This window comes from Haliaeetus albicilla, chromosome 2 (assembly GCF_947461875.1).
Source record: "Haliaeetus albicilla chromosome 2, bHalAlb1.1, whole genome shotgun sequence".
Taxonomy (NCBI): domain Eukaryota; kingdom Metazoa; phylum Chordata; class Aves; order Accipitriformes; family Accipitridae; genus Haliaeetus; species Haliaeetus albicilla.
In genome coordinates this window covers 21,622,726-21,638,829 of record NC_091484.1, presented here as the reverse complement: position 1 = coordinate 21,638,829, position 16,104 = coordinate 21,622,726, and the positions used below count along the sequence as shown (strand labels likewise).

General features: G+C 38.3%; 1 protein-coding gene across 3 annotated transcripts in view; it reads left to right on the top strand.

Annotated features, from left to right (window-relative positions):
- ELMO1 (engulfment and cell motility 1) overlaps window positions 1-16,104 on the top strand; it is a 317,430-nt gene that overhangs the window by 106,186 nt on the left and 195,140 nt on the right. For all 3 annotated transcript variants that reach the window (XM_069809495.1, XM_069809506.1, XM_069809487.1), the window contains 6 exons: window positions 868-967; window positions 6,581-6,732; window positions 7,610-7,688; window positions 11,698-11,748; window positions 13,297-13,419; window positions 14,793-14,924. In XM_069809495.1, coding sequence (XP_069665596.1) covers window positions 868-967; window positions 6,581-6,732; window positions 7,610-7,688; window positions 11,698-11,748; window positions 13,297-13,419; window positions 14,793-14,924 — 637 coding nt within the window. The remainder of the gene's footprint in view (window positions 1-867; window positions 968-6,580; window positions 6,733-7,609; window positions 7,689-11,697; window positions 11,749-13,296; window positions 13,420-14,792; window positions 14,925-16,104) is intronic.

The window sequence follows — 16,104 nt, the reverse complement described above, 5'->3', positions numbered from 1 at the left end:
CTGTTTGGTGCCCTGACTATACATGGAAATGAAGCTAATCTTTAAAAACTGGTTTTTAATGTGGAAAATTCCTGTGCAGCTAGTCAGGTTAGAGCATATTGTTTATGTTGAGATTAAACCCAATTTGAATTTAGTTGACTTCATACAAAGATGCATTGAATCTCAGATTTACTGGTGTGAATTTACAGGTGTAAAATGCAGTGTAGTGGCCTGCAAACCCTAAACTATTTGAGCTGCATGCTTGGATGAACTATGGGAACTTTGCAATTCCCTTGACACATTTGCCCATAGATAAACAAAAGGAGATGTATCTTCAGGTTCAAAGAAGGATATTGAAGCATTAATAATGGAAAATTGCTGCTCAATAGAAAATCTCTTCTGGTGCATTTTTAAAATATTTTTGCTTCCTTGTAAGAGAAGGAACAAACAATCCACTAACTTTCTGCCAATCTGCTTGATACAGAGGTACCAAAACGTGGCACTTCTGTATGACATTCAATTAGGAGCATTTCCATAAGTTGCTAAGAAAAAGCTCACTTCTGTTCTTCTGTTAAATCTAGACCTCTGAATTTATAAGAGCAATTTAATTTGGATTATCTGATTTCCTTGAGCATTGCATGTAGTGTTCTCCTGGGAATTAGTTCTTCTCTTACAAAATTGCTTTATTCCAGGTGACTGTTCTTGATGTCCATGCTGAACTGTTTTGGAGACTGTCTGTTGCACGGCCTCTCTTGCTCTTCTGCTACCTCTTAGTCCGTAATTGGCTTCATTTTCCTGCCTTTCCGAAAGCTTCTTGCTGCTTTATTCCCTTGGTCACTGCCCTGCTGCGTTACTGGTAAATGTTGTCATGACTCCTGTCTCTTGCAGCTTTGGAGATATGTTGTCCTTTACACTGACTGCATTTGTTGAGCTGATGGATCATGGGATTGTATCGTGGGATACATTCTCTGTGGCATTCATCAAAAAGGTAAATTTGTAATCAATGCTATCTGTTCTATATCAGTTTAAATTTTTGAGGTGAGTTGTGGTTTGTTTGGGTTTTTCTTTTTCCCCAGGTACATTATTTAGATCATTGGTCAAAAGGTACATGAAAGTGGGATTAAAGTGCTATTTCAAACTATGAATGTTTGTAGTTGCAGGATCTGGCCCAACTTCTATGGAAATCAATGGGAGTGAAATGGGATCAACACTGTATTAGGCTTATTACACAAGAAATTGCTTGCTAAATTACAGTGTGACCTCCCTGGGCAGATACCATGCAGTTAAAGCAAAAATTAATATTTTTTGATTTAATGTAAATTAAAATGAGTAATACCATATTTCTTGAAACAAAAACAGTACTGAAGTGTTTCCTCTGGGGGTATGGGAGGGAGAGAAATTAGTTAGTTTACAAATTGAAATTAAGCTGATCTCTACTGAGTTTATCAAGTTGAACTCTGGCCTCCCTGCATCTTGCAGCTGAGGTCTGTGGTTTTGAAACATGTCTTTCCATGATTTGTAGCATTTTTTTTTCTCTTCTTACATGTAGAAGATGCACAAAAGCAGCAGAAACACAGGAGTACTCTTTAACAGATTTAACAGACTTCAGAAAAAAAGTTTTTGTTACTGATTTAACTCTTTTCATTTACTGTGGGGAAAAAAAAACCAACCCACACTTCTTTACAAGGAATTTTCAAACCAGATTGAACTCAGAACTTAAAGTGCATTTGTACAGGTTCAAAAGATATTACAGTTACTTCACTAAAATGATAACAGAAGCAGTAACGGAATGAATATAACCTGAGGCAAATATATCTTTGTTTTAACAGAGTGTGTCAGAGCAGAGACTTTTAATTTAAATTTGGTTAGAAAATTGCTACCACCAAAGGAAAGTACATATTTACTTTTGTTGCCAAAAGAGAAAGAAGAATCAATTATGAAAAGAGCATTAGATATTAAAGCTCAGTTTTGGTCATTAAAAATGATGGATGCTATTTGTAAGAAAAAATTGTGTAATTAATCTGGTTTTTGGAGTGTCTTTTTTTTGCCAATCTTGCAGTCTGGATAGATTATGGTGATGATTATTGTTATCTTTTCATGGCAAAGAAAATGGTACAACTGTTTGTTTTAACTGACTTCATGAGTTACAAAGTCAAGCTCAGAATGCCTTATTTGCTAGCGGAGCCTACTAAGAAGTGTATGAAGAAACTTGCTAAAATGAGTTTAAATCAATCTACTTTGTTAGCGACTCAAAGTGATTGTCTTTGTCTAACCTTATCAACGTCTTTTGCCCTGTGGGTGGTATAGTGACTACAGAAAAAAGTGCTGTGTGCACCCCTGTTAATGGCTCATCTCTTCTGTCTGGCACTTCCATAGGTTTCCCTGGACAGTGACCCAATTTTAAAAACAAAACAAAAGACACAAACAAAAGCATTCTCACAAAGTACCTATGAAAACCAAAACTGGCGGTAAAAACCAAAAGTGAAACTGGTGGACAAGAAAGGCACCAAGGAGAAGAATAGGACAGTTAGAAGAGAAACAGAAGGACAAAGAATGACAGAAATAGAGCAAAGAGGCACCGGTGTGTCCTGATGTGCCCACGCAGTTGGGAGCCGGAACAGCAGAGCCCTCAGTGGGACTCTGCGGGCAAGGGGCAAACCTAAAGGAGCACCTTTGGACCATGTCTCTCTGGTGGCAATCTACAGCTTTATTCTCACTTGCTTCTCTGACCTTGGCTTTTGACAGGCCACTTGAAGTTGCTGATGGGCTTGCTCAAGTGGTTGACAGGATGGGTAAGGGAGCTGATAAATTTCTGCTAGCTGAGGGGGAACTTTGCAATTGAGTGCTGCCCTTTGAAGCTGTCTTTCATGTTAAATGGAAGCCAAACTGGAACGGGGAGGAATTAATCTGAACTTTTTTCTTGATTAGTTTTCTAACTTAAGATGTAGAAGCTGGAGGAGACCTCAAGGGGAACCTCTAACTGCTTCTAATGACTAACTGCTTGGTGTTGGATGCAGTCTCCCTCCCATCCTTCGGGTACATAAAGACTGCTATTCCAACTGCTGCAAATAAGAATTGACACTTTCAAGGAGAGCTTTGTTCCTTATCTTAAGGGAGAATAGCATCATTTGAAAAATCTTCCTTATGATATGCGAGATTCTCTCAAGACCTTTTTCTTGCTTATGACAATGAAGTTTATTTCCAGCTTCCATAGTTGCCTAAAGGATTTGGATGCCCAGTTCTTAGAAAATGTCATAATAATTGGATATGAACATACATTATACAAATTTGGTACTCCCATTTTTAGTCCCTACAGGAGGAGAAATAAAGTTTGTAGTATTGGTTGAGATAGTTAAAAATATCTCTTAGAATTATTTATGTAATTGCTGTTTCATAACTGTGTGATGCAGAGTCTTAACTGTGATGAATTGTTTACTCTGCCTTCTAAAATGTACTGTGCAGGAAAAGGGGGTGGCAGCAGGGAAAGTATCTCTGTGTCTCACAATTGTCAGTTTGTTTTTCTGTAGTCAAGTGCAACTCTAGTTCCTTACTTGCAAACGAGATGCACACTTTAAAATTTTACTATATGTTAGGACTTATCAGAGAACAAAACTTTTGTCAGATCTTTCTGTACATTTCTGACATCAAAATGGTCCAGGCAAATAACTAATGAACATGCCACTGCTCAGAAAATCATGTTTCCTTCACTGTTCTTTCCCTGTGTGGTTTTTGTTGGTGGCACAGTTTGTTAATTTATTTTTTTATTTTATTTTATCTTTTTAATTTTTTTTTTAACTTTTGAATTCTCTCCTGTGCTTTAAGTGATGCTGTAATGGGAAGAGAACTCAGATGATTAGTTTGCTATAGGTTTCTTATCTACCCTCGCTTTACATGTTTAGCTCCTGTTTCAGCAGAGCACTGGGGCTGGACTTGTAAGGGCATTCTGATTCCTAATTTCCCTTGAAATCGATTGGAAGTTAAGCCAATTCTTTTGTATGTGGCTATATATGTCCCGATAGGACTATGCAGATATTAAGGTTACAGGTATTATGCTGAACAAATAGTTTTATCCTTGATGAAACACACCCATGTGAAAGTGGTTTTCATGTGAAAGTGCAATGCAGTGAAGTTGCTTGTTTCTGGAGGAGAGGTTGTATTTCTGTGAACTTGCATTATTTTTATCATCAGAATTTTTGACAAATGAGTGCAGGATTAGTTTTGGATGTTGAAAGCCCTCCTCGCGCGTGGTGCTCAATAAGCAGAGAACAGCAAATAACACAAACTTGAACTCCTATTGATTCTTGTCTCTTTTCAAGAAGGGTCTTTTTTTTCCCACATCTAGAACTTCAAGTATGGTGATGGAATTTCTTTTTAATCTAATTTTGCTCCCTCTGGAACTGGTATGCCTTATTTATCAGGGTAGATAAGCCTATTATTCTGGCCAGACTTCATGCTTTAGCAAGGCGGTTATGAATATACATAGCTTGACATGCAAGTTACCTAGCAGATGCTTTGTATGTATGTTCAGTGTGATATATCATAGCTTTTCAATCACAAACACACAAGCCAGCATCATACCTTGGGTTTGTGTTTATGATTAAAAGATGGTATGGTCCAGGATCAGAAGAATAAATATGTCTAAGGCAGCCTGTCCTAGACTGAGGTTTCAAGTTATCTATACTGTGAGATTTCTGCAGGTCCCCGATACGAATATGTCCCAGTGAAGCATTTACACTGCCACTTGAAATACCATGGGAAGGAGCTGCTGCACCAAGAATAATTCATACGTGTCAGAGCTTCTAAAGAAGATGGTGACAGTAGTCTGACAAGTTGAGACACAGTCTGGACATATTTTATTCTTGCTGCACAATTGATTCACAGATGCCTGATGACTGTGAGGCATCCAGAGCACATTTGGCTGATGGTGTGAGCAGTGCAGAGTTGCTCTGTGCGTACACTGTCCGTATTGTGGGCCTTCTGGACATCTGACAGCTCTGGCTGCAGTGCATCAAAAAACAACTGGATTACCATTGAGAGGTAGGGTAGTACAGTGCTTCTGAGATACAGCTTGTTACTCTAAACAGCACAATGTGCATCATATACTAATGCAAATATTACTTGGGCTCAAGACTTGCAGGCAGCAGATTTTGAAAGTCCAGAGTAGAAAAAGGCTGAGTTGTTTCTTTCCTCCTGTTCTCTATGCATGCAGGGGTTGGGTCTTTTTTTTTTTTTCTTCTTTTTTCTGTAAAGTCAATGTGCATTTCCTGAATTGAGTTATATTCAGGATAGCATGTTGTTATTGTGGTAATGCAAACCAAGTAGCAGAGCAAACAGCAGTGCTGCAATAGGTTACAAGAAGAAAAATCTGTCCTTCTTTCCTTGTACTCTCCAACCAAAGTTGCAGAAAGGGTGTTTTGCTCCTTCAGTACTACTCAAGATGCCACAACTTCAAAACAATGTCATTGTCCACATGTCAATATTTAACTGTGAATTTTACAGGCAGCTAGGCAGCTTTTCCAAGCACAGCGCATGCCTTTCATCCTCCAAAAGGAAAATGATGCTAAGGCCTAAGTAAGCATCTAGAACCAGAAACAGTATAATCACATTAGTGGCTTGTAGCATGAGTACTGAAGAAGCACGTGGACTTGAAGTTTTCTGGAAGGAACGCATCAAACCTGAGACAGGGCCACTGTAGTGTGTTACTTGGCTGTAAAGAGCAAATAACTGTAGTCACACAACATTTCTTCTGTCTGTCTGTGCTTCCTTGGGTACCTTTCAGCTTGACTCTGCCAGTATTGATGTGTTCAAGGAAAACCCGGGCAGTTCTCACTTCCTGCATCAGCAGGAGGCAAGCTTCTTCCCAGGAAGCGGGTCTGTGGTCTGGTCATGTGGAAGAATGCACGTTGCCACATCTTACTGCACAGCTGTGTTGGCTCTGCAGATGTGAGCGTGCAGAGGTCAGACCTGGTTTTAACTAACATGCCATTTGTTTGTGGCAGCTTGCAGTAAAAGTGAAGGTTATTGATGAATGAACACTTAGCAAGACTGGGCTCTAGACAGGGTTATGGAACCAGTTGTGCTGATAAATTATCATCAACAGAAGTTTAATTTGTTACCTGGAGAGAGCTCATTGTTGTTAACAGCAAGGGCGTGTTTTGCCAGGGAGCTAGATGTAAATTTTTCTTTTCAAACATTTGCCTTGAGCCTAGATACTTGTTTAGAGAAAGCTTGCTGCACAGATTTCTACCGGAGAGAATGAGAAATATTCTCCTTTCCAAAGTTTTCCTCACAAAAAATATAACCGTTCTAGTTCTCTAATGTTGATTTATGATGTTCATAATGTAATGTTGAAGCATAGGTTTCGGTGGTATGAATATTGACATAAATGTATGGTGTTTTGTGCCAGCTGAAGAATCTGTGCCACTGTGTCCTTTAAAGGTATCTGCTGTGCCTGGTTATTGGCTTTCAGGTATTCACTGATGTGTGGACAAGACTACTTGTATTCTGATGCCTTTCTGTGAGCCATGTCCACAGTTGTCTCTTCTTCCCTTTCCCTGTTTTCATCACAAGATGTAAATTCTCTAAATGTTTGAATTTGTAGATAGCCAGCTATGTGAACAAATTTGCCTCGGACATCTCTATCTTGCAACGGTCGCTAGCAATCCTGGAATCGATGGTGCTCAATAGCCATGACCTGTACCAAAAGGTGGCACAGGAGATCACAATTGGGCAGCTAATCCCACATCTGCAGGGGTGAGTGTCTTCAACTGCCACCTGATATGGTGGATTTTTTTTTTCTGCCCAGATGAGCACAGCATTTGGAAAAAAGAGTGGTATAAAGACTGGCAACCTCCTGTACGATTCCTGCATCCAGTATAAGTGGCTGGGTGATTTGTAACCAGCTTTCTGGAGTTGCTTGATCATTGATTTTAATATTTTTTTTTTAATTTTTTGTTTTGCACTAAGCTGCCTCTGTAGTTGGAAGTGGGGAATGGAGAGAAGAGCACCCCATAGTAATAAAATGCTTAATGCCATTAACATACAGATGGGATTGTTTTGCTTGCCAGCCTCTGGGAAGTGTGTAAGAAAAAAATTGGTCGACTTTTGCTGAAGGTTTATTTAAAAAGGGAGAGGCTTTTTCTTAAACAGTAACGTGCAGTGGTTAAATGGATGGATACTGCCCCTTGTAGCATAGGGGTAGTGTATTGTGTATAGTGTATAGTTATGCTTGCCTCCCAGCTGGGACATCTTCCACTCACCTGAAAAGCTTTTGATACCAGTGGGTTCATCCCCAGAAGCCTTTAGGGAAGTTTCCTCTTCCTACCTCTAGCTGTTGGGCATTTGGCAGAAGCTGATTGCCTGGGTTCCTGCTATGATCAGTGGAGGGTCAGTGGCACTTCAAGGGTGTGGCTAATTCTACCTTTCTTGAATGCTGAGTCTCCCTCTGGAACATTGTGTCTCAGTAATAGAGACAACCTGGTCATGACCAACTTTGACTGATGACCTAACTTTTACATGGTTAACATTAAGAAGTCCACTTCTACTTGCAGTAATGCAACTGGAAGATCAGTTTCTACAGCTCATGCCTATTCATGTTCTTCTCTCATGTTTATAATTTTGTTACAAACAGGACAGACCAAGAAATCCAGACATATACCATTGCAGTAATAAATGCACTTTTCCTTAAAGCACCGGATGATAAGAGGCAGGTAAGTTGTTGGGTCTTGTATATCTACACATCTGTAGGAAAAGTGTGTCATATTCATACCTGTCCCAGCCACCTTTTTCCTGCAGTTAATTCAAACTGAAACTTGTTCTGTTGTTTCATACTGATATAGTATTCATTTTAATGGAGCTACCTCCATTTCACACCAATATTAGTAGGGATTAAGCATTCTTCTGTGCTTTTGTAGTTCCCTGTAACCTCATATGAACCATATTGACTGTGGCTGGCTCTACTGAACTCTTTGCCAGCACAGCTTGTAAAACTAGGCTATTTTTGGTAAACTGTTCCCCCCCGCCCCGATTTTTTAATAAAAAAATGCATTCCTTTTGAAAATGGAAATGTCTTGCCATGTAAGCATTTCATTACTTTTATAGCATACTATTTTAAGTTAACTTTAGTGCCAGAGATCAGAACTCTCGAAAGTATTTCAAGATTGCTAGTTGCTGTTAAATGAGGATGGAATGAGATGTGTTACAAAATAGAGAAGTCTTATATATGTTTATGAAGTCATTAGCCTGTGTCAAAACAGATTTAGTCATTTATTTATTTAACATTTCTGTCACCAGGAACAGTGATGATGATTCTTGTGGTGGCATACTGCTAGTGTCCAGAAAAAGTTCATTGAGAGCTGCTGATCAGTTCTGACAAGGACTTCCCTTAGATATATTTACATTTTTAAATGCCAGAGATTGTTTAAACAAACATCAAAGCCCTAATGGGTAATTTTTCTTTTTTGCTTCAAAAATATTTTTAAAATTGCAAACGGGAAATTAAAACCATGGTTTAATTTAAAAAAAGAAAAAAAAAAAAGCGCCTTTTTCTCCCACTCCTTTTTTCCTTCTTACTCCAATAGTCTTCAGTTATTAAGGGAAGACGGCACCTAATGAACAAAAATTGGAATAAAACTTTATTTCAATTTTGGCATAGATCTATGATAGGTCCTTGTAAGAAAACCAAAGATTTTGCTTTTTACATTTGTGAATAGTTGCTACTGCTTATGTTTCTGTAAAAAGTATGCTTTAGTCATATTTGAAGTTGAGAGACAGTGTCAGATGTCAATGAGACTTTAATATTAATCAGTGGGCATGTGTTCCTGAAGATAACAATACCACAGGGTATTCCCAGCAAGTAAAACTGTATTTCACCAACAGTGTAACCATCTAGTGAGGCTGGCAGTAAACCATGCAGACTTCACTTCACCTGCAGTACCTGCTGCTGTGACACAAAATTGTTAGTCATGGAGTTTATGATCATCAAAATATAATGATCTGATTTTGCTTGAAGGCTAATAGCTCCGGCACTTGCAGAAAATTTCCTTCAGCCTTTAATAACCTATAATAAGTAGTCAGAATCTGTTAGGTTTCTCTTTATATCTATCTTCTGGTTAATTACTAAACCATACATTGAAGAAGGTAGGTGTCCATTAGCTTCAAGATAGGGATAGCTTCAGTAACTTTTACTGAATTCTGTCTTTCTAAGACAATGAACTGAGGTGATGGAGTCTTATGTAATTATCTGACGGTGGGTACTCAAAAGTTAAGGTTCAGCACGCACCACTTACATGGTTAGGAGTGAGAAACTGCACCAAACCCTGTATGACTCTAGTAGCTTTGGCACCCTCTCTGCTACTGTCTTACGGGAACTGGCATGATGTGGATGACTGCACTGCAGGTAAGAAAATTATTTAAATTGGTGCTGGTATCTGAATTCCTTCCCCTCCTGTTTTGGTTTTTTGGGGGGGGGGGAGGGGTTTGGGTTTTTTTGTTTGTTTTTTTTTTTTCCTTCTATTTCTGTAGTGTAAAAAGCCAAGAGGTTCAAGGTTTTTCTTTTTTAATGAGGACTCTATGGTTGCTTTGCTTCCTCTGCCACTGTCAAGGACCAAATCATCTAGAGAAACCTAGGTTATTTAAAAAAAAAAAGAAAAAAAGTCTTTTTCAGAAAAGAGCTGAGAGTTTGAGCATTGAAATGATAGTGTGAATGTTTGAAACACTTTTTTTGGCAAATGTCTGCATTTTTGCAGAGACATGTTGCAATGGGAAATGAGATGGCAAATTTTGTCAAATAATTTTTGTTCTCATCTGTTACTACAATACTTATTTTAGAAGAGGCAGCCCATCAGCTGCTAATAGCCATATAGCCTTCTTGGAGGCAAAGTTGATTTTGATGCAGTAATTGGTTTTGTGAATGCTTGTTGCTCCTATCAGTTTTTGGTCCAGTGACAAAAAGCAATATCCAAATAACGGATTTTAAAATTATAGGTATATGAAAGAAGTGACAATTTGATAATCCTCTCCAAAAAGTAAAATATAATAATACCCATTTTTTAGCCTTGAATGCAGAAAAGACTACCTTATGTTCTTTACCTGTCCATCTTTTGCCAGTGAATATACTTTGACAAAACGAGCCAGTCTGTTCCCTGTAACATGAAGTATATCATGTGGCTGGCACTCCCCCTGCAGCTCAGTTGTGCATTTCCAAAAGAGAAGAAAGCATCTGTATCATTTATTCCTTTGCTGTTATGTGCAATTGAAACCTGCTCAGCCAGAAAAGGCTTCAAAACTAAAGCTGAGTTGCTTTTGTCTTTGGTCCCTTCTTCCTTCCTTATCATTCCCATGTTCTGTTGCAGCACTTTTTATCTCATATAAAGAAAACAATCAACATCCATGACTGCCTTTGTTCTTGCAATTAAAATTATTTTCTTTTTGTGAGCAAGTTCTCACCCTAACATTTTATTTACATAGTTTCTGCAGCTATGTTTCAGCAATGCAGTTCTTCATATGTTTTATGTAATAGTTTCAGTTTTCCCGTTTTCCAGTTTCTTGTTTGTTATATAAAAGTAACTGGTATGTACTCTATATTACTCTTCAACTCTCACAAAGATCAGCAGGAATTTTTAAAAATTTATTTCTTCTGAATGTGAACAATATTTTTGATGTGGTGCCAGTGGCACAAGATCACAGTGCATCCTAAGAACGTCCTTAAGCATGTGTCAGCATTGATGTGGTTTGTTGTGCTGTATTATGTAAGGCTGTGATACATGAGCTCTATTTCCAATCGATGATCTACTAAATGCAAACATTACCCCTTTGTGTACATATAAACAGTGTCTAAATAGCAGTGTGCAATATGTTAACCAAATCCTTAAATAGTACATTTTGAAAACAAGAATTTAAAAATAATTACATGATGATAATTGCTCTAAGTTGTATGCATTCCATATGCTAGCATATATCCACGTGAAAATGGGGTATGCACTTGTAGGTATGGTTAAGATTAGGCTCTCATGCTTGCTGAGTATAAAATATTCCCTCCTATGCATTGTGGGACAATTTGCAGCATGGACAGCTGGGATCAGCTGCTTAAAAATGACAGAAAAAGCATATTCTTCTTGGTAGTGACTCAGGCAGGTCTAGAAAGAGAAGTTCGTTTAAGACAAAATAGTGGACCAATGTCAACATTGTTACCAAAATACAGGGGAGAAGTATTATTTACTATGATGAAATAGTACTGAGTTGTAGGCTGATTTACTGAGTGAAAGTTAAAGTACTTGACTTAAGCAGCCAAAATATTAATGTAAATAAGCATGTTGTTTGACGTCTTGTTTTAAAGGCCTCGCTGGCTTCCATTCCATGCTTCCTTCTATGTTGTGTGTAGCAGGCAGGGGGAAGGTTGTGCTTGAGCAACTGTGTGTAAATACTCTAACACACAGAGGACTCTTCTGAGGTCTTTCATTGCTGGTTTTGGATCACCAAAGTCCTCAGCTTGTGACAGACTTTTCCTTTTCTTTGCCTCTTTTCTCATAGTAGAGTAATCTAAGCTTGTGACCCCCAAAATAATGCATAGAATTGTATAGCTGATATGCTGTTTCATTTCATTTATAAGTAACACTGCAGAAACTTAAGACTAAAACCTTTTAAGTCAGTCTTCTAGGTATGGCACTAAAACACCTAGCTTCTGGCTAATTTTTTTATTTTTTTTTTAAACTAAATCAGGAAATGGCAAACATTTTGGCACAAAAACAGCTTCGCTCCATCATCTTAACTGTAAGTATATAGTTTTTCAAAGTTATTTTTCACTAGCAGAGAGAAAAGGTGACTCCAGTTTTGGTGCTCAGAGGTTTGATCTTAATATATTTTAATTGCACTTGTATTTTGATGTTTTGAAGCCTGTAATATACAAGATAAAGGTTTGGTTGTTGAATGGATTCAAAACTGATTATCAGACAGGGTATTTTCCTAGTCAAATAAATTGTGGTTTCTTCATGAAGATATAATACTGAATAAAAGAATAATACCTCAAGCATTTGCTTCCCATGGAGAATGTGAACTTTATTGTGCAGAAGGGTTGTCAGAGGAATATGCAGCAAGTCCTCTGTTATAAGGTTTGGAGCTGATGACAGCTGGGCAAGCAGCACAGAGCTTTACATCTTGCAAAACAAACCTCTGTGTTTTTCGGTTCTACAGTTTATTCTGTCTTGATATAAAGTTGCACACAATTTGTCACCACTTGCACAAAAGAAGCATGAAATGTAGCTCAGAGTAAAGTTAATGAGTGTAATATAAAAGACTTACATTTGCTATCATGGAAAAGCAGAGGGATTTTGCCTTTGACCTTAGAGTAGATTACATCTTCAGGGGAACAAGGGAAGGTGCTCTTTCTCTGTTATGAGATACTAGGCAGTGTAAAACAAACCAAACAACAACCAAACAAGCCCTCACTGTTTCTCATTCATTATCATAATTTCAATTATGCATACAAAAAAAGAGAATTTGTTTCAGAAGGCATATTTTTATACTGCTTGTGTGCATAAGAAATGCTCCAGTGCCTTTTGGCAGACAAGTTCTTTTAGTCTCTGGAACTGTACAATACCCATTGCTGTATCCATCTCCTACTTGATGACACTTTCCTTACGTATGCTCTGCTGTGTTTAGTGACCTGGTTCTCTTTCCTGTATAGAACCACTTGGTATTTTTTGGCACACCAGGGATTTCTGAATTGTCCATCAGTTTGGTATCTGCTTTCTGAATGGGATAATTCTGCATGTATGGGGCATTGTATGCTAATGTATTTCTAAGCAGTCTTCCTCATATAGAACAGAGTTGTCTGGTAGAGGTAGGATTGTGGTGTGATCTTGACTGCTGCAGCAGTAGCCCTGTTCTATCACTGTATTCGCTGGTTGTGTTTGCTGCCTGAATACTTTTCTGCTCAGGCAGCTACTCTTGTAAATATTTTCTTAATATACTTGCTTTTTTTTTTTATACGGAGCTCTAATGCTCTTGGTAAGGAGTTAATAAGTGACTTCCCACTACTGATTTTTTTTTAATGCCATTTCTCAAATATATGCACAGGCTCTATCTAGTGGCTAGAAGGGGAAAGCTTTGGTGCATTGTTATTGTAAAGTCCTGTCCCTTAAAGTTACTTACATAGTACCTAAATCAGTAGCATTAGTCCTGGTTTGATTTTCTTTTTTTCTGGAGTATACATACACTATTGCATAGCGAACATGTACTTACAGAAATGGAAACACCTGATTGCACCTAATGTAATTTTCTGATAAGATGGCATTCACCAGAGTCTCTCTTTCTTTGCAGCATGTTATCAGGGCACAGAGGGCCATCAATAATGAAATGGCACACCAGCTTTATGTTCTGCAAGTACTTACCTTTAACCTTCTGGAAGACAGAATGATGACAAAAATGGATCCACAGGATCAGGTAAGCATCTGGCGTGATCTGGTCGGAACAGGAAGAGAACAACTGCTCATTGCTGTGCCTGAAGGTCTTTATGGAGGAAAAGACACCGCTAGGAATGCTTACACAAGCTGTTTGTTCATTCATTCATTCTATCTCTCTCTCTCTGTGAAGCTGGGTTATGTCTTCTGGTTGTTCGATGATATACTGGCTATTGCTGTCCTTGTGCACAAGTACAACAAAATGGCCCAGCCTTTCTCCTTAGCATGTAGTTCCATGAACTGAATTTGGCGTCATCCTGAGTAAAACTCTGTGCAGCAGTCCAGCATTTGTTTCTTTTGGGTAGTTCTCAGAAGCAACAGAGATGTATGGTCCTTCCTAAAAGTACTTCTGCAGAGCTAAAAAGAATGTTTCAATGAAAACTATCTGGCATGCTAGAGTTGAAGTTAATTTGTGTTACAATAAAATGCATTTTTGTTACTGGGAACCTATATAGTAGTTAATTTGTTTATTGCTTTCTGTGGCCAAACACCAGCTTTGATACTGTTCATTGTGCAAAAAGAGATACGTATTCCCCTAAGAGATTCAAGTTTAAATGTAGAGTCAATAAGCCACAGAGAAGATGTGTTTTGTTTCTTTATTTTTTGTGGCCGCCTTTTAGGCCCTGTACAAGGAGGAACCTGATTTCATTTTTAAGCAGGAGTTGTATTAAGACTTGGGGATAATTTGGAGAGGAGGAGGTGCGAGAGCAAGGTGCTTGTAAACATAAGTAACCTCACGCTGTACGATTTTACCCTTCCTGTTTCTTAAGTTTGGGGCAGGAAAGTTTGACTCTTGGGAATGTACACACAGTTAACTAGTGTATATCTTCATAAAGAGTGACTGACACAATGTTAGTATTGATGATAGGGTGGTTATCCCTGTCTTGAGACATTTTTAGCGATGTGTAACTGCAGTAATTCCTCTCTCGCCCATTTCTGTGCTAGCAAAAATGGACAGTTACCAAAAGGAATGCAGAGTGCTGAGCCATTTTTTCAGCCAGCAAAGTGCTTAAGTATCAGCTTAATTTGAAATGTGTGTGATCTTTTGGCTTCTGTGGTTTCAGGTCTGTGATTAAAATTAAGTGTGTAGTTAGTGGCCTTTAACATTGGTCCAGCTTCTGGAAGTTAGCACTTAGGCATCTGCATGTGAACTCCACAAATGTGAGGATCTGGGAAAATGGGGACCACAAAGTTGTTCTTGCTGACTGTCTCTCCAAGTATGAAGTAGGGAATTTAGGTAAAGAAAGGCTGGGCAGTGGAGGGAATACAGTGATTTGAAATAGCTTTTGTGGTATTGATTATTAAAGTAAGAGGTAAGTTATTTTAACCAATTTTTTTAACCTTGTTTTTACATAGGCTCAACGAGATATCATATTTGAACTCCGAAGAATTGCATTTGATGCAGAATCTGAACCTAACAACAGTAGTGGCAGTATTGAGAAACGCAAATCTATGTATACTCGAGACTATAAAAAGCTTGGATTTATTGTGAGTATTTTTGTGTGGTGGTACACTGAAAGTGGGTGAGTGCATCTGTTGTAGTACATTTTACAATCAGTCACTTTTCTTACTTGGTCTTCTGGCTATTTCCTACAAGGGAATAGCTTGCTTTTTTTTTTTTTTTTGTATTGCAAATCATGTTAACCCGAAGTGACTGCTTTAGCAGAAATTGGGGTTAATTGGAAGAAATAACTACTTGAGGTTGAAGCACATAGTTTTGCATGAAATGCCATAATTAAAATCTAACTTTTAATGATATTTTGGATGAACAGGCATTGTCTAATGGATCTGTGGCAGATCTGTAAAGTCATTGTGCTCTGTTAGTAATAATGTGGACTGATGAGCACAGTAAATACGAGGTAGGACTTTATGGTATTTACTTGTAGGGTCTTGTGCTTTGGTTGCTCGAAGTCCTTTCATCCAATTGGAGTTCTGGTCCTGCCTGAAACTGTGTTGGGGAACAGAACAAGATCTTGCTAAACTGTTGCATACATTTATATTAATGATTAATGTATATTTTCCCCCCTCTGGAAACAGAGCATGCACAAATACGCTGCAATTAGTATCTTGATTTATTGTTTACTCTAGGTTAGTATGCAGTTTTCTTCCTCCTTAGGTAAAATTGTATGCTTCATGTCTTTTGTGATTCATTACTTTGCTGTTGGCCTGGCAAATATACACTGAATATAGTACAGTAGCCACAGTTACAGACAGAGGGGTTTTAAATGCTCTTGGTGCAAGCTGAAGCTTGCTGTCCAGTTTGAGCTCTCTGCTCAGCTCTGTGGTGTAGGGCTCACCATTACCCAGTTCCCTTGTGGTTTTGGGAGGAGGCTTTCTGGATTCTGATAGTTGTTTTCATTACTGATGAGTGAGGAGAAATTACTGCTGTATCAGTGCTGTTGTATTTGTAAGGAGTTGTAAGTAAATAGACAGGAAGGGAGGAACTTGGCATTTTGGGATTGTAAGTAAAACTAATGCTTTGAAGAAGCTTTTGAAGCTTGATGGTTTTTTTTTGTTGTCTGTGAATCTGTTCTCAGTTCCTGTGCAATAGGAGACCATTGCTATACCAGCTTATGAGATTGGTAACTCCTATGGTGAGACAAGTAGAGGACTTTGTGCCCTCAAGGCCAAAACTAAAAGAAAATGCAGGCCCTGGCTTAGAGACAAA